Here is a 25,592-nt window from a genome sequence, read left to right on the forward strand (position 1 = left end):
ACTGGAGTACCAAGCTCAGTGCTGACTTGCAAGAACACAGAACCCCACACTGCCACCTATACGTTGAGGTTCCATCACAGGTTAATACTAAAATGTAGCATTGTCTTCCAGTGCTTAAGTAAAAGTGGCAACACTGGTTGCCTGTAAGATCTCAACCATAGAAGACCACCTTCCTGAACCTGGAGCTCTCCAGATGTGTTGGAGTAACTCCCAGCATCCCCCAGCCAGCCATGCTTGGAATTGTAGTTAAACACATCTGGAGGGTGCCAGGTTGGAGAAGGCTGATATAGAAAGTTACATTATCTTAAGAAAAGCAAAATGTTAATTAAAAAAACCCACTTTTATTAAACACCAAAAATTAAAAGTCTCAGTTAAAACTGAGCTTTGTTTGTCCTGCCCAGGGAAAGCTATGGCTTCCAGTGAGTCATATCCTGAGTGCCAAGAATCTCCGCATCCACAGAGACAAAGTGTATGACAGTTCTTAAACTTCTGCCCCAAGTAGCCAAGACAGACCTAGGAACAGTTCTGCCAGTGTAGGGACACAGATTCCAGCATATATTTCTGACCAGTTTGGAAAACAAACCCTATAATACTAAACAAAGAAGGTCAGGATGTTTTAGAGATCTGCACTGAGAGCAACAAGTTCCTGCATCTGAATCAGCAGAATCCAGTTCTGTGCACAATTCAAACTGCCAGACCATTTTGCATGACGTCCTTTAGCATCTCCAGCAGCGGCTACCCAAGAGAAAGTGACAAGTGCCCATGGAACCATTGTGGTCATCTTAGGATTGGCCTTGGAGCCACTCCAGACTCTCTTCCGCTCCAACAGAAAGAAGTCATCAGTGGCTGGCTTGCCTCCTTCTCTACAGCAAGTGACCTACAGAGTCACTCTTGAGAGGCCTTCAGTCTGTGCGGTCAAAACAGAGGATAGACGCAAGCTATCCAGGTGCAGTTACCAGACGTTGCTGGAACGGCCAACAGCAGCAATGTTCAAAATGGTGAGGAAGAAAGTGGTCCAAATACTGTCCTCCCAATTCAACAGCGACAGAAACACTTTAGTCAGTTTTCCTTCATTCACTCCAGCATATCCAGCACCGTCTTACGGAGAGCAATGGAGAACATCTCTTCCCAGGGCACACGCAGCCATTCTACCAACTCCACCAGCAGGTCTGGACACTCTGTTCGCAAATGCCAAGTGCTCTCCACCTTTAAAACCTGCAGAGAGAGAGGGGGGGTGGGGGCAGAGTTCAAATTGATCAGGCACTAGACATATTTTATGATAAGCCCCTGGACTGAATTCAGCTTGCAATTCTCGGCACTGGAGGCATTCATAAATCTGAGTTTTTCTGCCTGCCCAAGCAGTGCTGTACTTTCATCCAGAGACCAGGGTTGTAAGTCGTTTGGGCCATGGCCAAGGATGTGTAGATTTAGCTAAAGGAATGCAGGGATGCAGCAGCACTCATGTTTCCCCCACAGAGCGCTTGCCTGGCACCCTTCCAATCCACTCAACCATTTTAGTATCCCGGGAGGAAACCATTTTACACCATTACTTGCCTCATCATAAAGCTGCAGCTTCACATCACAAGGGGAGAAACGGTAAAGCACAACACCGCTGATGCTGCTGATTGGCTCGTTCTCTTTCAGCTGGAAGCAGCTGCTGGGCTGCTTCTCAGCACCACTGTCTGAGCCGGAGGAGGGTGGGACGTTTTGCCACTGGTAATCTTCTTCCACCAAGAATATGTTACTATGGGTGCTGAGCAAGGTCACAGGGAAGGCAGAAGCCCCTGGGAAGAGAGTTGTATGGACTGCTTATAAAACAGGAATCATACCAAATCCCACCATTCTCTTATTGAAGCTGGGGAAAAATAAGTCTAGAAAGATCACCCCCATCCTTATACCTTGGACGAGATACGCCAACAGGTAGAAGAAAGGTCTGGCCGAGCCTGCTGCAGCTTCTCTCGCTAGGTCCTTGTCAAGCAATGGCCTAAGACACAGGCACAAAAGGTTAGAGTGAGACTGCCAGTATATTCCACTTCAATTGCCGCCACCTCCACCCAGCCAGTTCACCTCTCTTGTGTAGCTTGAAACACACACACACACCCCACATGTCTCTGTCATGCCAGCAACACTGTACTCTAAAAAGTAATTTACACTGTATGAAAGCAACAAACCTCTTACCATAACGGATGCTGCGGGTTCATTTCCACCACAGTAACATCTGGGATTTTTTCCCTGCTTTTGGTCGGCAATTCCTGGGCAAGATCTGGACAGGACATTGAAGGGTATTATTATGTAACTCAGAACTTCTGCTTCAAGGACTAAGGACAGCCAGAAAGAGGCAATTACTGAGACCAGATTGTACGGTGCCAATGAAAGGCGTCTTCCTTCACAAAGGCCCTCGGGAGAAGCTACAGCTCATATGGCAGTACGTTGGAGGGAGTTGAGTAGCCACAGTTGGCACTCCAAGACCAAGCAAGAGCTGAAAGCCACTAAACCGCACCAAAATAGGAAGAATCCCAAGCCAAGATGACTTATGTTGTGTTGTTTTAGCCTCAAGTCAACAGATCTGAGGACAAACACTCAGCAGAGCTGCACCGACCACTGGCATCGTCACACAAGCCACCTTTAGTCTGATTTGCTTTTTTTTTCTCCCTCTCTCTCTCTTACACACACACACACACACACACACAAACACAAACGGCCCTAAAGCTCAGATACTCTGCGTGTCTTCCAAGCTCTTGACATGTGAGAACTCCCATCCCTAAGAAAGTGAAGCTTGTGCACATGCCCACAGCCCAATACCCCCCCTTCTTACGTGTCAGGCACTGGAGGAAACTTCTGCAGCGGCTCTGGTTGCGAAGCAGCAGGGTGTAAGAGGCACAAGGATTCACAAATGCCATATGCAAGCTTTGATGGCAAAGCCCTATCTCCAGGCAGGACAGGTCAGACAGGCAGTGACAGTCACACTTCTTCAGCCAGTCTGATGGCTGTCCCCTAGCACAGATGAATGAAACAGCACAAGTCATCACAAATAAAGGTGGGACCCACACTACCTAGCAGGAGATGGGGAGATATGAAGAACACAGGGTGCTTTGTCTGGGAGGGAGTAGTGCTGAGAAGGAATAAGGGTAGTCTCAGGTTAGGAGGAGAAGGCCTGCTCCCATACCATCCTGCCCATGTACCAAGGTCATGTTTGGAGGCTCTTGTCCAGGTCCAGGTGATCACAGAGAACCTTCTAAGTAGTGTCACAGCATTTATGGAATTCCCTCTCCAGAGAGGCTGACCTAACACAAAAGTTACCTTTTTGGTGCCAAGCAAAAACGTTTTTATTCGTTCTATGTAATTAAAAAAAACTTTAATGTGTCTATTTTATTTGTATTATATATCTTTTCATAAACTACCCTGAAAGTTCTGCTGAAGGGTGGTAAAAAAAAAAAAGTTAAAAAGAAAAAAAAAGGGGGGGGGAGCACAACTCAGTGGTACTGCACACGTTCTGCATAAATATCAAGATCCCTGGACTATCCTGGACATCTCCAGATAAAGGTTCCCAGGTAGCAAATGATGGGAAAGACTTCTGCCCAAGAGCTCCAGAATAAAAAAATGTTGTGTAAAATGGACCTTACATGTAAATGTTGTGTAAAATGTAAAACGTCTTACATGACATAAGGTGCATGTCTGTTCATGTAATTATTTTTACAGCTCTCCTGGTATATCAAGAGCATGTCAAGACAAAAATTGAACATAAATGAGAAAAGCACTCCTCACCTTATCTCTCCCTTAACCTCCAACACATGAAGCTGGACGTCGGAAGCCACCAGGAGTGCCAGGAACTCCCCAGGCTGGCCAGTTTTCACTACCGCTACCTAAAAGAGCGTGGCAGAATATATGCACTTAATCAGAGAGATGTCGAGTCTCCAAAAAGCACCATGATTCGTGTCATTGTGCCACAACTAGTCCAAATATGGTCCCATCAATATCTTAAATTTTCAATCCTGGGAAGAGCCACTTTGCATACCTTGAGAAAGCATTTGAACTCTTCCGCCTTCTCAAAGACCTCCATATCCAAATAAAGTTTTAGTCGATGGTCCACAGAGAAGAAGTCCCGCATGTCCAATATACTATTGTTGGCTAGGAGGGGGAAGCAATAGAGTTAAGGAATGACCACAGAGGGCCTGGGCATCAACAGAAGCATTTAAGCCTGTAATTGGGTTATCATTGGTGCCTATATCAACTACAGCCAGCCTGGGTCAGGGACAAAGTTACAATCTCAAACAGGAGCAAAGTTTAGAATCCTTCTCAATGCAGATCATTAGATCCACTGGGTCAGCTGAATGGGATCAAGACTCATTGAACTACAGCCGAGAGAGGGTTTACTTTCTGAGGATAGAACTCCCTCTGCTGGAATGTGCTCCTCTTCCAACTCTACCCAGGTCAGAGACACCTCTGTCTTTGAATCAAGCTCTAATAGCAAGCCTTCCATGAATGACTCTTCTCTAGTTGGAAGGAGGGGAAAGGCAGAGGAGAGAAAAGGTGCCCATCTCCCACAAATAACACAACAATCTCACACCATCTCTTCTTTTGTGGTTCCATGATAGAATGGAATCTTCACTTCAGCTAGAACACCAGAGCAGCATGGAGAACTCAAATGATTCTGAGGATCACCGTTTACATTTTTATGGACTCAAGAGGGCTGCGCTGCAGGAGGAATTTTGCCTCGTTTTAAACTAGGCATCGTGATTTAGCCCACACTTCCGACTCCCCCTTTTACAACTCTTTAATGCACTTTCCTCTCTCTGAACTATCATCTCTGTCCCCCTCCTCCTTCTTTCTCCATCTTGCAAGACTCTCTTGGCTATCGCGTCCCCCTTTTCCTTCTCCAGTCCACAGAACCCTGCACACCATCTAATCCCCCATTCTGCTTTTCTGTGCTCCATTCTCTCATACACAGACAACAACAACACCCACTGATCTCCCCACTGAACCCAGCAATAGCACACAAGACATTCACTCCCCCAGCAATCCACACACACCAAGGAGCTTCCTTTCCACATATGAGACAGCAAGCCTGGATTTGTAAGTAAGTGAACTCGACACGGGGGAACTGCTGCCAACTCAGGTTCACCAATGAGCACTCCAGTATGATACATGCATGTGTCTCAGTCTCCCACTGCATTTCTTAATTTACACTTGAAGTATGAAAATTGGCCTGGGAGAGTCTCAGACCCAGGCAAGCTTTCCAGCACGGCTACATGGCTCCGACAGGCTAGAAAAATTGAAAACCCACTCCACCGTGTGCCTCAATTCAGCGAGAAGAGAAGCAATACAGAAATTCTCCCACCACAGCCACAATCAACAGGGCCACTGATATTCCTTCAAAGAGATGGAAACGGGTCAGATACAGTCGGGGGGGGGGGGGTTGGAATTCCCTCCAAGGGCTACAGGCCTTCTTTGAGGCAGGCCCAACTTGAGCCAATCTTCCTTTGGCAGCTGTCACCTCCCTTTGCCGCCACCAATGCACGTGCAGCTACCGTTAAAACTTCTGTGGCGATTTACACATCACTCCGCAAGCCCCTTGGCTGAATTCAAAGTGGCAATTGGAAATCATTAAAAAGCACTTAAAATAATAGCCATGCAATGCCCTTCAGTACCAGCAGGTGGAGCTCGTGCTTTATTAGCTGCTGCAAAACAATCCTCTGTTCAGAGCAAAGGCAGACAACCTGCGGGAAATGCTCCACCGTTAAAATGTAGCTCTTGGCAGGAGAGGACTCTTCTCTCTCTGCCACCTCCAGCTGCACAATTAAACCCTGCCCAGGACCTCACAGACCTGCCCACACCCACGGCTACTCACGGGGGCTCAGGTTCCAGTGCTCCTCGTGCTCTGAGCTCAGGGACAGCTGGGAAGGGGTGGGCCCCTGGGAAGTACTATAGTGATAGCTCCCCATCAGGCTCCCTGCGTTGGTGTCTGTGTGGCTGAGGGAGGAGCAGTGACCCTTGGAGCTCAGGGCCCTCTGGCCAGCATCGGCCCCTTCGTAACTGCGAGAACTGGAATGCGCCATGCTGCCGGGGTCGCTGCCCAGCTCTTGAGTCCGGGTACTGGAGCCGGTTCCTGATGAAGAGTTGTTGTCTCCCCCAATGAAGAACTTCCCTGACTCCAACTCCTGCTGGCTTTCACCAAGGCAGTCCTGGAGGAACAATGGTGTGCTGGGGCGTCTCTCGCAGGGCAAGATGACCACGTGGTCGCTGGAGCAGCTGGGGCAGACCATGGGCTCACTGGGAAAAGTAGACCCTGAAGAAGGAAAGGGACAGATTGAGGCAAGGCAGTGTGCCACAGGCCTCGTCCCCAGCAAGTCAAGCGCCAGGCCCTCCGCCCAGCGCCCAGCGTCTAAAACAGCCTCATGAGCTACCCCACCCACCCTGCCTTTTCCTGTCAGAGCTTCCACGGCCGTCCCCTTGTTCCTCTGGTCTCAAGCAAGCATTCCTGTAGACTGCTGGCTAATTATGCCACAAAGTGCTTTATAAAATGTTTTGCATTAGCCTTTACAAACAACCCTCAACAAAGGGAGAAAGTTTCTCTCAGTTACAAAACTCAAAATATTCCCCCCCCCACACACACACACACACTAAAAGAATTAACCTATACACCCACGGCAACAATTAATGTTAAACAACACAACACTCCTTATCTCACAAATGGAATGTGAAATGGGACAAAAATAATAATCTACTCATAACATTACACAATCTTAACAACAGTGCACTAAAAGGTCAAGTATAGCATGCAGATGGAGTGGAAGCCTAATCCAATCTAAGAAGGCAAAGGTAGTACTCAATTAACGAAACATTTTAAGGAACCAAATCCCCTGGAGATTCAGAAAATGCTGTGACAAGCAAGTCCCAATGGGAGCTTGGCCTAATAATCCATTGCAGTTTCTCCTTTTTCAAGTGAAACCAGCTAGATTACAAATGGCCAACCACTGAATTGTTGATAATGTTTTCATATTCCTACTAGCCCTTTTAACACTTTAGAGAGACTTAAAAACAATCCAGTAGTTATGGTCCCCGCTTTACAATGAGGTGGCAGAGGCTGAGAGAGACGTCACATACCCAAGACTGGACAGAGAAACATTCCCTGGAGCCAAACCCTCACTACAAAGCCACAGAGGCCACCCCTCCCCAAGTGACGCACAGCAGTTCAGAGATGTCATCAGATGCAAGGTTTTAGCAAGCACCCTGTACCTTGCTCAGAGAAAGCTGCAGTGTCATTAGCAGGGCCTGGACTCTGCCACCCAGGCATCAGGCTCTCAGCAAACTCCTGTTTGCATTTCAGGCACTGGAGCTTTGGACCTCCTTCTGCCTGACCTCTGGTCTTCTGCTTGTTTTTCTCCAGGATGGGCGCCAGCACGCTGAGCAAGTCCTGAAAAGGGCAGCAAGACAGGGGTGGAATGGCTGCTAAGGGACATGAGGCAATAACTGCCTCTCCTCACCCCCCACCCCGCCCCCTTCAGGCAAGGGCAAATATTACAGGTAGCACTTTAGCCATGGTAGGGAGTGTGGGGAGGCAGGGAACCCAGGAGGAGGCCCTGCACTTCTCTCCTAAGTTGCTTAGCACCAGGAGATTCAGGATAGACAGAAGAAAGTACTTCTTCGCCCACTGCATGGTTGTTGCAACTGGTTGCTTCAAGATGCAACGACTAGCTGAGATGCATTTAAAAGAGGGTGAAACACATTCATGATGGAAAAACAGCTATTAGTCATGATGTCTAATTGCCAATAGTCATCATGATAATAGCTAATAACCGTTAGTCAGGATGTCTATCACCCAAGTGACTATTAGTCATGATGGCTACATGGAATCTCCAGGTTTAGAGAGAGAGTGTCAGTGACTGGGGAGTAATGGTGTGTGTGTGTGTGTGTGTGTGTGTGTTGGACGGCTCTTGCCTCGATGGGCACATTGTGGGCTTCCCACAGTCGTCTGTTGGCAACTGTGAAGAACAGAATGCTGGGCTAGAGGGGACCATTGAATGGATACAGCTCCTAACTTCTCAGGGTTCAAACTGTTCCCACCTCAGAGACAGAATACTGTGTACCACTTTCTGCCTTCTTCTCTTAAAAACTTGAGTAGGTAGTTCCTGCAAGGGCCCAACATCCATCCCTTCCATCCCAGTGTGATCATGTACTCACCTGTACGCACAGTTCAGGCTGGTCATCCAATACCACATATCGACGCTTCCGACGGTCCTTGGAGATGTAGTTGAAATGCAGCGTCAGAACAGGAAACACACGCTCCAGGTCCTGCAAGGAAGAGGCAAAACAGTTTAGAGACCCCAGTAAAAGAAGCCTAGGTTTGATCCAGCGTGGCTCTTCTTAACCCTGCGCTAATAGCCAACCAAGCACCCCCTGTCAAGCTAATCTAAATTCTGTAACCATTAAAAACTACGCAGATTCAGCACTTTGCATGTCTTCTTCTTCTGCTAGCCATCTTCACATCTATAATGACTAGCAACTTGGGGGTGGGGAAGTTTCTCAAGATGCTGAATTCTGTACTCAATGCCTGACTATTATTGCATAGCAGAATCTAGTCAGGGAGATCATGCAGTGAGGTGAAAACAGGCAGCTCATCATCACACCCACACACAAGTATGCCCACTCTCAAGATACACTGATGGAGCAGACCCCTAACACACAAAAATGCCAACCAAACAAGCTCAAGGGAGAATCTCACCCACGGAGACCTCAGTCCCATGGGTAAGATAGTGCAATGCTAAGATGGGACTAGCTCCCTCCTCAGTTGGACTGGCCAGGCGTGAGAATTGTGCTCTCCACGTAGCGCTAAAGAATTGCCTTCTGTACATGTGCTGCCAGTACTGGCACTTACACTCCTGAATCATCTGGAGGCAAGCAAGCAGACCCGAGCTACTACAATATCCCAGAAACCCAGAAATAAAGCTGACACTATGAGTCATAAGCTGCTAGGAAGCAAGGGGGAAACCATGCTAAGGGACAGCAGCAAGGGGCAGGGAGGAAGAATTGGAGCCGGAAGGGCTTTGACCATGGCCTCCGCATTCCCGCAGCCACAAACGCAGAAGCTGTGCAAAATGATGCCAGCACCAGCTTGATCTCAGAACACCACAGTTGTGATGCGGAGGAGGAGTCAATGAAGGAGAAGGAACAGCTCTGCTTCAGGGATGAAAAAAACGATGTACCAAGATAAAGTCTTGCTGCTTATATTGCAGAGTGGGAACAAAAGACTCTGAACAAGGCAGAAGACCTACTGAGAAGAAGCCTCGTTTGCAGGGCACATTTGCCTGACATCCTTGATCGCTCTGCATTGCTATATCATGCCACAGAACCAAGTATGCATTTGCAGCGCACGTACCAAATCCCTTTGGACAAATACAGCCTGAAACATTTGCACAACGGTCCAGCAAGGATACTTAGGGCTGCACAGTGGCCAGGTGACTAGAAATCCTCTCAACCCTGGGAGCAGCTGCAACTCACCATCCTCCTCCAAGGCATCTCCGAGGTCTCTACTTTCTGAAGGCTTTGCAGTTCCAGCCTGTGCAGAACCCTGGCAGCTTTCAGCTCCACCTCCATTACATGCTGGACAGTGACCCGCAGGAAGATCCAGTCGGGTTCTGGGTCACCATCACCTTCTATCTGGCTTACCAACACTGGCTGGCAGAGGTCCACTGGTAACATAAACACAAGCATTAGGCTATCTGCTTCAGCATGCAGAGTTCTAGCAACTGTGAAGGAGTGAAAAGTAGCACATCTTTATAGACTACCTACATAAATCGCAGGGGAAATCGTTAACTGGAGAAGATATGAATTTTTCAAGAAATCACATTGTAATGCACTTGTCTCTCCAGTGTACGTCCTTTTAAGAGACTGGCAAGAAAGCAGCTAAGGCTCCACCTAGTCCACCAAACATCTTTCCTGCTCCACAAAATAGGAACTAAAAACTGTCTCCTGATTAATTAATCACTTCCTTTCCAATTAGCACATTCCTTTTAATTTCCACTTCCTAGCCAAAAGGTGATGACTGGGTATCTGTGCCTGCCCCCACCTCCAGAAAGATTGTAATAAAAAGGGACAACGTTCCCTTTAGGTTCCTTACCACCTCTCTGACCATACAAGGGTGCTGTGGGTTGAAGGAGCTCCCTACATGTTGTGGGCCTCATCCTCTAAGTGTAGGTTAGCAAGTCGTACAGTTTGTTTTCAAAGTAGCTGCCTGCTTTTCTTTGATCCCCTGTTACATTCCATAATAAACACTGATCTTTCCATTTAATTCTGAGAATTTTGGAGTGTGTGACAAACCCCAAGAGAGCTCCTCCCATCCACCCAGACCACCTGAGTCACATTACTGGGCTTTAAGCCACAGAGAAGTAAAAATGGAGAAGCCATGCTGAGGCTTGACCAGCTGGAGACTGGGAGCTCGGGTTGGCAGTCCCCCTTACTCCCAAATAATGGCGACTTACAGTCGGGAGAAGCGCACTCACTCCCGTCTCGGACGGACCAAAAAGGAGAGAGGCGGAGGTCATATTGCCGGGGGCCTGCCTTAAAGAGCTGCCGCTGGAACAAGCGTGGCTCCATCATGGCACACATGGGGCACGCAAAGGAATTCTCTGGGCAGAATGTCATCACACAACATTGCCAGGGTTGGGGTGGGAACCGGGATATCATGAACCAAGGCTGAGATCCCGGCTGCAGGTGCCTGTCATTCTCAGCCTAAGCTACCTCCCGGCGCGACGGAGAGGTCGTAATGTCGCTATGAATTCCTTTGAGGAAGGAATGTAATGCATCTTGCCATCGGACTCAGGGGGAACGTGGACTCCAAATCACTGCATGAAGGGATTTGTCAACACTTGTGCACGATCACAGCGGGCCACACCCTGTGTGCTCAAGTGTATTAAATAGAAGGCAACACCAGCTAAATAAGTGAAAGAAAGAAAAAAATATACAGAATTGGGAGTTGTCAAACTCACTTCTAGCAAGCAAATAGCTTTCAAACCCTAGTTTAATAAGAACCATTTGTGCTGGTCTCGGACCGTAATAAAGTGATTTGATTTAATAAGAACCAAGGAGGCTTTTTGGGTTGGTGGGGTGGGGACTACAACCTCATAGAAGCAAAGGGTTTATTCTGCAAGAATTATCCAAAAGGAAAATAAATTCTGACGAGCAATTTAAGATCTCCATTTCTGAAATGCTAAGATTTGTTATCCAGACAAATTTGCACAATTTGATGTTAAGCTTCCATGTTTTCTCTTTGTGCAATTGGTGTTTTGTTTTAGGTTGATTGACAAAATATGGGATTCTGCTGCCATGGATCAGGGAAGTAAAGGAAGCTGAGGTGAAGAACATTCAGTACTTAACAGATGTACACAAGCAAGGACTCTGGACACTGAGAGGGACATACATGCACTTTGTGAAACAGCACAGGACTAGAATCCCCTCCTAGGCCGCAATCCAACACCACCAGGGGGTGCTTAACAGGATTCAAGTACACTCAACTCTGTTCTATTTGAAACTCCAACAGGAACCCGTCTACAAATCTTTAGATTTGTTCTCAACGAGGTCTTGGCACTAACTTGTACATAGAATGCGATGGACATGATTTCATCAGGCACTTCCCAGAATTTGCATAAAAGCGTCATATACAACGGGTTCCACGTAGACCTACTAGTGAGCTACCTATACTGGAAAGTACTGGCTCTGGAGGCTCACAGAGCCTAATTCCTTCAGGAGAAGGACTACAGTGGCAGACTCATAGCTCAAGCACTTGAAGACTGAAATACTTTACCCAGGAACAGGACTCAACAAGTTTGCAGACAAAGGGTGCAAGATATGACAGAAATGAGCCAGGAGCAAGATAAAGCTGGGAATACTGCAGTTCGGTTGCACAATGGTCCCCAGGTAGAACCATCTTTGAGAACCCAGTGCTAACGCTATGCAAAGTCTAAATGCCCACAGTCTCTCACTTACTCAGAGAAACAGACAGTAGCCAACCAGTGCAGCGTAGTGGCTAAAGAGTTGGACTGGGAGTTGGGAGATCCGGGTTCTAGTCCCCATTCAGCCATGGAAACCCACTGGGTGACTTTGGGCCAGTCACACACTCTCAGCCCAACCCACCTCACAGGAGAGGAGGAGGAGGAGGAGGAGGAGGAGGAGGTATGCCGCCCTGGGTTCCTTGGAGGAAAAAAGGCGGGATATAAATGCAATAAATAAATAAATAAATGCAATAAATAAACCACCATTTACCTTCCAGGTTTTCCTCCTGATCGTTATCTTCTTTCGCTGCCTCCAGCCCTTCTGTTTCCACTATTGCCTTGAGACCGTCCACCATAACTTCAGCTGGCGGTAGTGCCAGTTCTTTTTCCTCTGCAGCATCAAGAATCCTCTGCTCTGGCGCTGGGCTCCTGCTCTGCTCCGAAGCCCCAGCTGAGCTGCTTAAGGATCCTACTGTGGGGCTGCCAGAGGGGGTGATGCCCCCTGCCTGTCCATCTGCTTCCAGGTGTCGCCTGTACTGGAGCCAGTGCTCACCAAAGCGATCCCGGAAACTGTCCATGCGCTCCATCTCTGCCTGGTGCTGCCGAACTATACCTGTGGGAAGGAAGACGCACCCACACATATAAAAAAACCACTGCAAACGCTCTCAATGCACACCCAATCCCAGGTAACTTGTTGCATTGCAATTTAAGTCTCACCCGCTGAGAGGGGTAGTGTTCTGTGCTTGTGTTCAGTATCGCTGGGCTCCGAAATGCTGGCCCTGCGCACTTTAACCTTCCCCTGAAGCAGAGACAAGTTGTAAATAAAAGCTGGAAATGGCTCTTTCAGGTTCAGCAATGAAGTTTTAACACTATCCTAATTGTTTCACACCTTTGAAAAGGAGGCCTTTATAGAAGTGTGAGGGATTCTAGCCTAATTTAAGGTTTTCAGCAGAAACAGCAACACATTTAAGGGTTTTCTCTGCAACCATCCCCCATCCCCACCACCTTAGTTCTCTTTCGAGTGGGGAGTCTGGCAGATTTGCTCTCTCCAGGGGACTGGCTGTCACTTTGGTCTGCAGCGCAAGAACTTTCCAGGGCACTGCGGTCCGTCAGGGTCTTCTCCGAGGCTGGTGTGCACAGTGACTGCGAAAAAGCGTGATCCAGTTTTGAGTGGTGCTGAAAAACAGAATTAGCCCTAAAGTGGTAAGGTAGCCCGTTTGAGGGCTTCTCTTCCCCCACCCCACCTAACCCACCATGCAACTCCTTTGAAGATGTTGCTAGCCAGTGCCATTTTAACTGTTCTCTTTGCCAATACAAATCCACCTTTGTATTAGGCTAAGCATCAGGCTAGACAGACATTTTCCTGAGCGAACAGAAGTATCATTGCCTTCCTGTTATTTTGGAAAGTCCAAGAAACACCAAAGGATACTCAGAATGAGAATTCTTCCAGCAGGAAGAGATTCTGCACCATCTCTTCTTACCATCACAACCCCCGGAAAATGTTACTTGTATATCCCCCTACTCACCCGTAGGTCAGAGGCAGATAGTGGCTCTTCATCAAGAAGGAACTGGTATTGGAACAAAGCATAATCAGTAGGACACCAGCACCCCCATCTCCTTGTCACTCAAGTAAACCCATCGGAAAGGCTGTTTTCCGCAGATGGGATACAGAATTCTCAGCCTTATTCCGGGTATCTTCACCTAAAGAGTGGGTGAAGTCAGAAACGGGAAACCAAGCTCTTGTTTTTTGGCAAATCGATGCAATCTTTTTCTAGCCTGGTGAGAGGCCCTGGCAAGGACAGGGAAACAGTCAACATGGGAACAGGAGACTGTGAACTGCTTACACATCACCATGCTGGAGACAAGGAATGCAAATCTTAGTTTATCAGCACCTTCTGGGTGCACAAAACCTGTGCCAGCCAGGTAACTGGATATTCCATGGAGAAGATACGTGGCCACAGAAAACACACAGACACACACACATACATACATACATACATACGTACCACCCTAGTTGGGGGAGGGGGACAAGCCTTGGGAACTAGATGCTCTAAAACAGTGGTTCTCAACCTGGGGCAGAGCTGGCTGGGGCATTCTGGGAGTTGTAGTCCAACACATCTGGAGCGCCCCAGGTTGAGAAAGGCTGCTCTAAAACATGATCACAGGATTCAGATTTGCAGAGGAGAGAACAGTATATATTAATTGGACCTAAAATGTATTTAAACTTCCTTCAGCAAATGGAATTAAGCTGGCACAGGGCTGTTTTTCCCTCCCTCTCTAGACCCCAGCACCAGCCAGTATTCACCATAATGGGCAGCAAAGTACATTATTTGGAGACTGACATTTCTAGCCATATCAGACCCGGACACCCAGCTGGTAATTTGCTTAGTGGTAGAATACATGCTTTGCCTACAGAAAATCTCAGGTTCAATTGCTGACATCTACTGTCAAAAGGATCTGGTAGTGGGAAAGCTGGAAAGCTCTCTGTCAGGGATGCTTTAAGGTAGATTTCCTGCAAATGAGCAGGGGGTTGGACTTGGTGGCCTTGTAAACCCCTTCCAACTCTACTATTCTATGATTCTATGAAAGACCTCTGTGCCTGCTGGGGATCCTGGTGAGCTGCTGCCAGCCACAGCAGACAATACCAGACTAGATGAACAAATAGTCTGACCTGGCTTGAAGCAGTTTCCCACATTCCTAAATCTTTATTTTGGGGTTGGGGGGCAGAATCTATACATCTCTTTTAAGACAGGATAAATGCGGAATATAAATGTAACAAATAAATAAATGTGGTCATAAAAATCCTGAACTTTTGCCATCATGGGTGGACTAACCAAATCTCTCTTCCGTGCCTTGGGTCCGGAGAGGAGGAGGCAGTTGCTCCTTGTACGACGGCCAAGTGTTTGACACCACTGCAATTACGCTGCTTCAGTATGGCGGAAATGAAAGCCCTGCATTCTTTTATGAGGCTACGCAGCAAGTGAGAAGCTACGGAGCTTGACAGCAAGTAGTCCATCCCCCAAATCCACAGAGCAGGAAAAAGTACATTTTGGCAAAAGGGGGGGGGGGGAGCAAACGACGTTTGGCATGTAATAACCCACTGCAGTGTAAACCCAGGGTTGGACAGCGCTGGCTCTTGGGGGCTATGCTTCTTTGTCTCAGAATTGTGTTCAACTGCATCACACACTATATATACTCACCTTGAAGGAAATGGCCCTAGGAGACAAATGCATTATGGTTGCAGGCCGGTGGTTCTGATGGAACCATAAAGGATTCCCCTCCAGGTTCAGCTGAGAGGGGGGGAAAGAATGACTGTATTTCAGTAATTAAACAGCACTACAGGCTGCTACAAGCTTGCTTATCTTGTTGGCTTTTTCCAACACTCCAACAAAACGTTCTAGTTTTCTTTCCCTCCTTCCTCTAAAGAGGTTAGGGAAGCAATTGATGTTTCACCCCCACCCCCTTTTATCCTCACAAGAATCCTGTGAGGTAGAATAGGATGAACGATAGTGACTGGCCCAAGATCACCCACTGAGCTTCATGGCTGAATCGGGATTGGAAGTCAGGTATCCCTGGGCCTAAGCCAGCACTCTAACCACTACACGATTCTCTCCTCCCACCCGACAGTGAATCCATTGGCGTTTAGGATACCATATGTAATGCGACTATGATAGTTAGAGGCACCTACCAGCTAGTGTCCAGAAAGCAATCCAGCAAGACCCCTTTCTCCAGATTCTTTAGAGCAAGCTTCTCCAACTTAGTGCCTTCCAGCTGTTTTTGGAATTACAATCCCTATGATCATTTACCATGTTGACGGGAGCTAAAGTCCAAAACATCCGGACGGCACCGAGTTGGAGAAGGCTGTCTTTGTGTTCAGTCTTACAAGACCTTGTCTTACCCAACTGTCCTCCCCCAAAGCCCTAACCAGATTGCTTGCTTACTCTTCGTATGTTGTGCAGCAAGGACAGTGGCGCTAACAGAGTGTGCTCCAGCAGCAAGTTATAAGCAACATCCAAATGCTGAAGGCTGGGTAGCTGTTCCACACCTGTAGGGAAGGAACCAGAATGAGGTCAGAAGATGAGAGGACACCTCCCCCAAACTGTGCCTCCTGTCTCCAATCCAGACTGACATAGGATCATGCCGTTTTTCCAGACCACCCCTCCTATCTGCCACCACAGTCTTACCATTAATGCTATCAAGCTGGTTGTACCGGAGGATAAGGGTCACCAGTTTAGCCTGGCTGTGTAGCCCAAGGTCAGGCATCTTAGGCAGGAAGTTATAGGCCAAGTTTAAGTATTCCAGCTCGGTCAGCACCTGGACAGAGAAAAGGACAAACCTCAACATCACTCATTCCTACTCCTCCCTGTGTAATTCCTACTGTTACCCTCTCTACCATGCCAAACAGGTAGCCTTAACAGCACATCCCCCATGTGCCACAACACAAGCTAATCATGGCTGATGCCAACAGCAGAACCCAGAACACTGTGGCTCATGACAGTCCAAAGATTAGTTCTTCATAAACATTCAGAAAATCTGCTAGTGTTGCACATGGCCTAAACATTGTCCTTGCCCAGACAGGCACATGACAGCCACATGAGAACTCTGGAAGCAAGAGTGGCAGCAACATCACAGCAAGAAGCAGCCAGCACCCAAGGAAGACTGACAGGTCTCCCAGCCGAGGCACAGCTTCCCACCTGAAAAGCATTTACTGTAATTGCTCACATGGCCCTATGGAATTTGCATTTTTATACTGATCCTGCTTTCAGTTCCCAGTAGAAAGGCAGGATACAGGTTTTAAACACAAACAAACGCATTAGGGGGCAGAAGCGCTTGAATTAGAAGACGTCTATGCCAGCCCCTGCAGTGAGGAAGTAACAGCCCAGCATTAACAATTAATCAGATGTTAGGACTAACATGGCACAACGTTCACAGATCTGCAGAGGTTCAAGCTTATTGCCCATTTTTTTTGGGGGGGGGGATACTATAAACCTAAAACTTCAATAAACTAGAGAGGGAAGGTTCTGTCATTCAATTTAAGCAAATAAAGGAAAACAATATGCATTATAGTCAAACTGCAATTCTGTGCTGAGCTTTTTTTAGTTAGATCATGGACATGCACACCTTCCACCTATAATTATGTGAACAAGTAATAAAGGCGTCTGATGTATTCCATGTAAACAACAAGACATACAAGAATGATGCGTAACATTTTCACTTTAAAAGATGGGAGGCAGGTTCAGAGTAAACATCTCCTGCATAGTGACACTACCCTAGTTCCAGCTCGCCAGCGAAAACCCACCTTTGGCACATATTTTTTATCTATACTTTTACCTATATGTGATTGAAACTGAAAGGGGAAGAAACAGAAGGAAGAGTGACAAGCATCTCCAGAGAGGGAGAGATAATGGAGCAGGAAGCATGGTGACTGGTGCTCTAAGTGGCAGTAAGATGCCTTCAAAAGGACCAAGGGAAGCTGGTTTTGCTTTTGACAGTGGCAAAAACACTGTTCTTCTCCCAGGATGCCAACTGCAGGTATGTCCCCACACAAGGGACACCGCTCCAAGTCAGAATGGCATTCATTGAGACGCATCTCAGCCCTCCCGTGACTTCACTGGACTGAACATGCAATGAAATGAAGAGTATTATCCAGTGAAATGTATGATTCTCTCACACAAACAGTATCCCCTAAGGGACAGGCGGGAAATGCCATATATACTCTACAAACAAATCCGAGCACAAAGAGCTGGGTCGGTGACAGGGGCGGAGGAAAGAAGGCACTTTGCTAACTAGCCAAAATTTACTTCAAAAGGATGGTATTGAGCAGTGCACCAGATACTTACGGTCAGATAATGCTCACAGTCCTGGATAAGATTATGACTAAGATCCAGAGCCTTCAAGGCATTCAACAATTGCTTATCAGAAACAAGAAAGAAGAAGTGGTTAGTGATGGCATTTGGGTCAAACCCATTGAACAAGCAGTGCCAAGACCAGGTGGCACAGCCATCCACAACCCCAAGTCTACCCCCAACTTCTCCAAAAGACAGAAACTTAGACAGCTATCCATCAAAGAAAACCTGGACTGCACCTTGCTTCTAACAGTCACCCTCTGTCACAGTATTCCATGAAGAAAAAATCAGTTCTCACTACATACTAAACCTTCCCCATCCTCCAACATACCAGTGAATCATCCAGGGTTACAATGGAGTTATAGCTGAAGTTGACTGTCTGTAATTCCAGCCACGGAAGTGCAGAACTGAAGTCCCCTCCACATGCAGAGAGGATCTCCTGCAGGAATAAGAGCAATTGTCTTTAAAATTGCCAACTTTTGAACTTGTCCTTGAAACCAAGCCTTTAATAGCAGCATAATCTGCAGCAACTAATACTTGTTCCATGCTGTGAAATATATCACCAGCTACTTCCTCCATAATAAGCAAGGTGCAAGAGCAAACCAGCTGATAACCCTACCTGGCTCTAATATTCTGCACAGGATGTTTTTTGAGGCACCAGTTTTAGCACAAAATAGTTTGCTGCAAGACATTCTTTGGGGGAAGGGGACTTCGCATTCTAGCATCAGCAATTTGCCTCAAGGTAAGTACATGTTTCACATTAGGCAGCCCCTCAAATGTTTGTTTCCTTGAAGGATCTTTCTCTTATCAGGTCTGAGCACACATGGTGCATAACCATGAAGTCCTGACAGCTCGGTGGCTTTGTCTCTCACAAAGAGCCAGGTTAAGAGGTGAAACATACTTCCAAGTGGTGGACCACTGTCTACAACAAGGGTGTTCAACCTTTTTGGCCCCAAGGGCCACCCGTGATACTGGCTCAGGGGCTGGGGCTGCATGTGTGCATGTACACACACACACACACACCCCACCGATCCTGATACAGATCATTCTTTTTTCACTGCTAGCAACAGTGGAGAAAGAGCAATCTGGATTGCTGTGGGAGGGCGTTGGAGAGAAGGCTAGGAATTAGCAGTGGCAAAAGTGGTGGCAGGAGAGCTAGGACACCCATGAGAAGCTGCCGTGGGGGTTGCATGTGGCCCTGAGCTAGTTTGTACACCCCATGTGTTTAGAGAAAAGAAAACCCTCCTATTAATACAAGAAGGTCACCCTGGCTCAACATTACATGCTAAATCAGAGATTCATACATTCTATATTCAACACCAGGTTCATTATGTTGTATTTGCTCAATTACATGAAACCATAACCATGCAATTTAGTTCTTGACATCTCTGGGAGCTAGGATGGCTATTTTTCTGATGACAGAAAGCCCCATTTTCTGATGACAGCACCCAAATAATTTTTCTGGGGCAAAGGCAAAGATACAAACTAATGTACATGCCTGTCTATCAGTTTGGTAGGCAACAAGCCTGGGGGACAGACAGAATGCCAATGCGCCTACGGAGAATGCCATATGGTAGTGCTATGAGCCTATGGTGGCTTGGACCACAATACTGCCAAAGAGCAGGCAGTACAGCACACAGAAATGACAGGACTGAGTGTATGTGTCAAACTACGCATGTCACTCATATTAATTTTCCTGAAGGGTGTTTAAATCAGTGGTGAGAACCTGCAAATTAGAGAAGACGTTCATGGAGGTGGGGGAGCGAAGAGCATTTACATCCTTTCACATGGGCCATATTTCTTATTAAATCTTTTTCCCCATGAGGCAAGAAGCTGCCAGGATGGAGGGATTTTAGTAAGAAAACACACCCAGCAGAGAAAGAAGCAAGTGCCCCTCCCTCTGCATTAAGTGCCACAACTGCTTTGGGTACAAAAAACCAAAACCTTCAGGAAAACATTAATCATAGTGTGCAGCTTGCATAGTGTATAGCTTGCATCTAGGATGCTTCCTCTAAGAAATAGCTCTAGAGCCAACCGTTCCTTCTCTCCCAAGGTAGAACGCAACTGGAGTGTCCACTCACTTTCAGAGAGTTCACACATTTGGAACAGATCAAAGCCTCCAACTGTGAATACACACACCGCAGGCCGCGCAGACAATGTAAAGGAACACACTTCAGCTAAGACAAGGAAGCAAAAATGGGAAAATATATTTAAATGAGTATTCATATAGTATTCCAGGACTCTTCCACAGACAAGGGCGCAGATACTCCAGGATCTCATATCTTCCCCAGGATCTCATATGAGGCACTATCCCTTAACAGAAACTTTCCCCACCACCTTGTAACAACGTGATTAGGGCCTGGTAGCACAATTTTGTAGGTTTCCTCAAAGCTATAAAAGCCCACATTAAAGACTGTAATACTAGTTTTAGGAAGTCTCTCTTTAGACCACAGTGCAGGAATTAAAATTGGTTAACTACCACGAGAAATCCTTAGCTATGGAATTCCCTCTCTAGTCTCATCCACCAGTCAGTGTAAGCTATGGACAGCTTCTCACCCCACTGTCACGACCATAAATAGACCAAGCCAACAAATGTCCTCTTCTCTAGAGGACTCCCACACCAGCATCCAGGACTCACCTCTAAACGTCGCAAAGATTTGAAAGGGGAAATCTTCACAGCAGCTGGCAGAGCATAATCAGGAACATGAATGAGCTAAAAGTAGGAAAAAGAAAAAAGTCAACCACATGCAACAGGGATCAACATTACACATCCATCTTCCACAATATGCAGCATCCCCGAAGATACATAAAGCCCAGTTCACAACCTCAAAACATTGCACCCCTAAAGTTAAGCTACCCACTCTGAAAAAGCAGCAAGCGAAGCTATGAATAGGTACCAGAGGAAGTAGCACGTTGTATTTTTACATAATGTGACATACAACTACTGGGATTCCAATACTGAGTGGCCCAACCTGATGACATGCTACATGCCAAGTCAGAGATGCACAGAACATCCAAAAATAATTTTCATTAGGGGCTTGATTTTCACATGGAGATTATGCTTTCTGTGGAGTAGCACTTGGGTATGCCACAGAAGGCAAACTAGACTATTCTACAGAATATAAATGGGACCCATCCATTATACCCTTAACTCCATTGTAGTTTTGCCTGTCTTTATCCAGGCAATAGACCTGAAATAAAACTTTTTGCTGAGTAAGACGTAACCTGAGATCCATAGAAGCTTCAGATACAGATGCTAAAGCAACCGTCCATTGGTTAGGCAAGATAGGGTACTCTAATTCTCTATTCCAATCTAGACTTAAACTATGGGTATCATATTTACTTACTGCTATTAAATACTTATATATATGGGCCATGGATCAATGTGTCAGTTCAGCTGTTGTAAGTGTTTCTAACAGTGCTGGAGGCTGTGAAGCTGTAAAAGCAGCTGGACCAAACCTAGATTCCAGTAAGTGTTGTAATTGTAAGTATTGCCATTGAGCCAAAGCAGGTAAATTATATTTAACACACAAGTATGAAAAGGACAAAAACTCGTCGTCTGAGCCTATTAATTGATCCAAAGTAAAAATCATCTTATCCATCCATGTCCTCCACAGAAATGCTTTCCTTTCAATTCTTAAATCTGGGTTTCCCCATATAGTCAATTTTGCATGACAGAATCGATCAAACTGTAATTGACATATTATACGCCATGTCTCTCTAGCAGCCAGAATTGTAAGAGGGAGGTTACTTATTCTGATATGATGGGAACCGAGTGCTACCCACTTGGGAAGAGGTTCTAACCATAAGGCTTCCAGAACTGACCATGGTGGCAGTTCTGAGGGAGCAGAAGACGACCAAAACTTAGTACAAGCCAATAGGTAAGACCAATGGTACCAAAGCTAGGTCTAGAAAACCAAACCCACTTTTAATTGGAAGCTGCATCTGTTTCAAATATATTCAAGGTGGAAAAGAACCCCAGAAGAATTTATGAAACAAAGCATTAAGTTGTTGAAAATATTTGCCAGGTATATGTAAAGGAATCCCATGCATAACATAAAGCGTTTGAGGTATAAGATTCATCTTAAGTGTGTTAACTTTACCCCACAGACTCAACTTTAACAGTGCCCATCTGTCTATATCTCGTGTAATCTCACTTACCAGTTTATTTAAGTTTATTTTTATCAATTGAGATATATCTTATTTATTTATTTATTAAATTTATGTACCGCCCCATAGCCAAAGCTCTCTGAGCGGCTTACAAAAGTTAAAAACAATATCTCTTGGAATGAGTATAAGTTTTCCCCAGATTAATCAAACAACAGTTGGGTAGAGGGCTCGCCTGCAGCTGCATTCTTACAAAGAGAGTGTCTGGTTGAGTTTGGCCTCAGGTAACCTCTCCCTCCTTCCTCTTTCTCCTTCCTCTCTGTGTCTCACAGCGGCCAGAAGGATAAAATGGGTAAAATGCAGGTACCACGCACAATCTCCTAAAACTACAAAGCAGCAACATCTAGTTCCTCATCAGGTGGTGCATAGTGACAAAACAGCATGAGGGCTTTGCTGCAGAAGCATTAAAATTAAACCAAATGTAATTGCAATCCAGTCCTATATAACTGTGAAATGCAAGAATAGATGTTAACTATCGATATGGGCCTTCTGCCCAGACTGTCAGTCAAAGCCCACATTAATAGCAGAACAGAACAAAGCAGCCTATTGCACTAGTAGATCACATCGTAATGGCATGTGTAAAGATAGACTCTCACCAACTATAGACAGCACCCACAAGGCAGAAACTAGAAGGGCAGAAAATCATTCTGAAGCCAAAAAATTACAGAGCAGCTATGCGAAGAACAAAGAGAAACAGAGATGCTCTTTTAAATACAAAGCAGATTTAGACTATAAGCTTCTCAGGACAAAGGGCCTTATGTTACATACATCGATGGAGCTATATGAAAGAATAGCAGTCATCAAGATAGATCTGTTATCCAATTGTACACTGTTCTCTAGTTACAAATATTTGAGGGATTATTACTAGATTGAGAAGGGAAAAGAGGCATGTAATGGAGGCTCTTACCACCACATCAGGTGGTGCATAGCGATAAAATGGCATGAGGGCTTTAGATGCTAATCACAAGATCTCGCCCCTGATGTGAACTGTACGCCTGGCAGATACCATCATTCTGTTTTGGTAGGGCAGCCAATCAAGCCAATAAGCATCTTTGAATACACTCTAATCACCCCTAGCATGATTTATCTAGACAGCCTTTCTGGCTGATGTCACGTAGCTGCAAGTTACCTAGGCAGAGATCTGAGGCAGTGTTCAATATGCAGGGTTCATGTGTCCTCAGAGAACATCTGCTGGGGATAAGCCTGCACTGACAGCCTCCACGACGAGGCTTCAAGAAGTCCACACTTCCCTCATTCAAAGGTTACTCTTAGATTCTCCCAACTTTAGTACAAACATCCCTCTCAAGTGAAGAGTTAGTTCAAGAAATTAATCTCCAGTAAGCACCAGAGAGGCCCACACCATGGATATCTAAAATGACAAACACATTCCAGTCCATATCTACACATTATCCCTGCTCTGGCTAAGCACCTCATGACCAGAGGGCAAACATACCTAATGGAAACAACCTGAACAGTGCTCCTAAAGATAGAACACAATATACAAAGCTCACCAAGAAGGTAAAAGTCAAATGCTACTGGAGTTGGTTAATGGGCGGCACAAATCTTATTTCACAACAGGAAGGTTCTACATAACCAAGTGACACAAACAGACACTTGATAGCTTCTATCACTGACATGCATACTCGACTCTGTCACACCCATTGCCCTTCTTTACCACCTCAGATGATGCTAGTGAACATTTATCCACCATACACTAACTGGTGAGCCAACTTGCAATTATGCAGAAAGTCTAGTACTCCAACACTCACCACTACATTTCAAGGGGTGAAGTCTAGTACCAGCCTAACTTTGGCTGAGTTGCTTCAGACTTACAGCCTCTGCCCATGTCTTGGCCATTCAGAATGCCACATTCAGAACACAGTCTACAGCCTTGGCCCTCCCGGATGTCATACTAGATTTCTCCCTGCTGAAACAGCTCTCTGGTAATTTTTGAATTCAATAAACTTCTGTACACATCCCCCGTTGGCTACTCTCTTCTCTTGTCCTCTTGCCTAGCAACAACCAAAAAGTAAGAGATACCAGTAACCACCTAACATGGCCAAGGATCATTAGATTTCTCAGAATGCAAAAAGCAACATTTCAGATTTTATTCCCACCCCAAAAGCAGAATCTTTCTGTGTGATAGTGAAGAAAACCCCTAAGTTTCAGACACCCTAACCATTCCCAGGCAAGAGTTCCCTGTCCCTTCCTAATGGCCTCCTGTCCTGCCACTATTGTTGTTTAAAGTAGAGAAGGAAGGGGTGGAGGGGAGTGAAGAACATACTAGACTGTACTATCAGGAAAAAATGTTCACGTTCAGGAAGTGTATGCAAACTGTCCAGTTTACATAATTAATGCAAACAAAACTGAAATTTGCAGTGAAGGATTGTAGAACCCCCAACTCAAGACTTCCACATTCTTGCTTCAACTTCATGTATCAGCTAAATTGCTTTCCATCTCTACCACATTTCTCTTCAATCGTTTAAGACCAAATTACTGAGCATTCATGAACAGCAATTCCAGCACATTCCATGTCCCGCCAGTCTGTTTTTTGTCTACTTGAACAGACGGTATGAATATACATTTACAGCCAAGAGGAAGTTAGTTCCTTTGCCAATCTTCCACCACCCCCTCAGCCTTATGCCAGTCAGCCCTGCCTGGTTCTGCGGTTGCCCACACCTTAGTCTCCAGACAGCACTGAGAACACGCAGACATTTTGAAATTTAGTCAGAAACATCAGCATCTCCCATACTTTTTGGGTGAAATAAACTAATCAGGGTCAATCTAATACTTTTCTTATCGAAGTTGAATTGAATGTTGCAAAGCTCACTAAGGAGACCGTCACACACAATCCTGGATGATAAAGTTCATGATGCTATTATACAAAACCACAGGGCTTCCTGAATCCAGAGTCAAAAGAATGCTGGCTAAGTTATACCTCAATTCTGTTTTGACATCATTAGTCTTCTGATTAAGACAGATTCTGGGTTTTCCCCCAGACCTTTGCATCTCTAAACCTGGATTAGTAATTATGTAAAACATCAAGAATTTGGGGTTCTGCAGAGTACAGAAGAAGTGATCATGCATGCATTAGGGTGCAGATTTTGCATGCATTAGGGTGCAGATTCAATCCTAAACATTTCCACTTAAAAGCATCTGAAGTAACATGCTTTTCCAGAGATCTTGCAGATCTAGTGCCAGTCAGCCCTGGGTTAAATGAACTGATGATTTGATTCAGCCTAATGGCAGCTTCATATGCTAATAGTGCATTTTTCCATTTCTTGTAAAGGTCAAAGGGGTAACTGGGAAGTTCTTTATAGTGCATTGTTTCATGTACTTTTAATATCTCTTGCCCCTACCCCCTTTTTAATTCAGACTTTCCAGTCAGTGATGATTCTCAACACTTAAAGCTGAACAAAGATTGCCATGATGTATTTTTCTAAAAAAAAAAAAAAAGACCCATTCATTAGATGTCAAAGCACACTGGACTTCAAAAGAGGAAGCTATAAGGAAGGGGCTGGTGAAAAGGAAGTTGAAAGAGAAAGTCAAGGGAGTCAAATCTCTCCAGAATGCTTGGGAGTTATTCAAAAAC

The 25,592-nt window shown here is 45.8% G+C and overlaps 1 protein-coding gene across 1 annotated transcript in view; it reads right to left on the reverse strand.

Moving 5' to 3' along the window:
• Positions 1 to 329: 329 nt before the first annotated feature.
• Positions 330 to 25,592, reverse strand: part of STK11IP (serine/threonine kinase 11 interacting protein) — a 29,942-nt gene continuing 4,679 nt past the window's right edge. Inside the window, exons 4-25 of the mRNA XM_063116831.1 lie at positions 20,472 to 20,546; positions 19,915 to 20,010; positions 18,165 to 18,272; positions 17,828 to 17,899; positions 16,172 to 16,301; positions 15,929 to 16,032; positions 15,188 to 15,277; positions 13,514 to 13,555; positions 12,993 to 13,163; positions 12,705 to 12,786; positions 12,259 to 12,600; positions 9,499 to 9,689; positions 8,182 to 8,292; positions 7,237 to 7,414; positions 5,849 to 6,286; positions 4,016 to 4,128; positions 3,766 to 3,863; positions 2,816 to 2,994; positions 2,179 to 2,263; positions 1,899 to 1,984; positions 1,555 to 1,784; positions 330 to 1,215 (exon numbers count right to left, since the gene is read on the reverse strand). Of these exons, the coding sequence (XP_062972901.1) occupies positions 1,075 to 1,215; positions 1,555 to 1,784; positions 1,899 to 1,984; positions 2,179 to 2,263; positions 2,816 to 2,994; positions 3,766 to 3,863; positions 4,016 to 4,128; positions 5,849 to 6,286; positions 7,237 to 7,414; positions 8,182 to 8,292; positions 9,499 to 9,689; positions 12,259 to 12,600; positions 12,705 to 12,786; positions 12,993 to 13,163; positions 13,514 to 13,555; positions 15,188 to 15,277; positions 15,929 to 16,032; positions 16,172 to 16,301; positions 17,828 to 17,899; positions 18,165 to 18,272; positions 19,915 to 20,010; positions 20,472 to 20,546 (3,162 nt within the window). The 3' untranslated portion in view covers positions 330 to 1,074. The remainder of the gene's footprint in view (positions 1,216 to 1,554; positions 1,785 to 1,898; positions 1,985 to 2,178; positions 2,264 to 2,815; positions 2,995 to 3,765; positions 3,864 to 4,015; positions 4,129 to 5,848; positions 6,287 to 7,236; positions 7,415 to 8,181; positions 8,293 to 9,498; positions 9,690 to 12,258; positions 12,601 to 12,704; positions 12,787 to 12,992; positions 13,164 to 13,513; positions 13,556 to 15,187; positions 15,278 to 15,928; positions 16,033 to 16,171; positions 16,302 to 17,827; positions 17,900 to 18,164; positions 18,273 to 19,914; positions 20,011 to 20,471; positions 20,547 to 25,592) is intronic.

The sequence above is a fragment of the Elgaria multicarinata genome, chromosome 2, assembly GCF_023053635.1.
Source record: "Elgaria multicarinata webbii isolate HBS135686 ecotype San Diego chromosome 2, rElgMul1.1.pri, whole genome shotgun sequence".
Classification (NCBI taxonomy): Eukaryota; Metazoa; Chordata; class Lepidosauria; order Squamata; family Anguidae; genus Elgaria; species Elgaria multicarinata.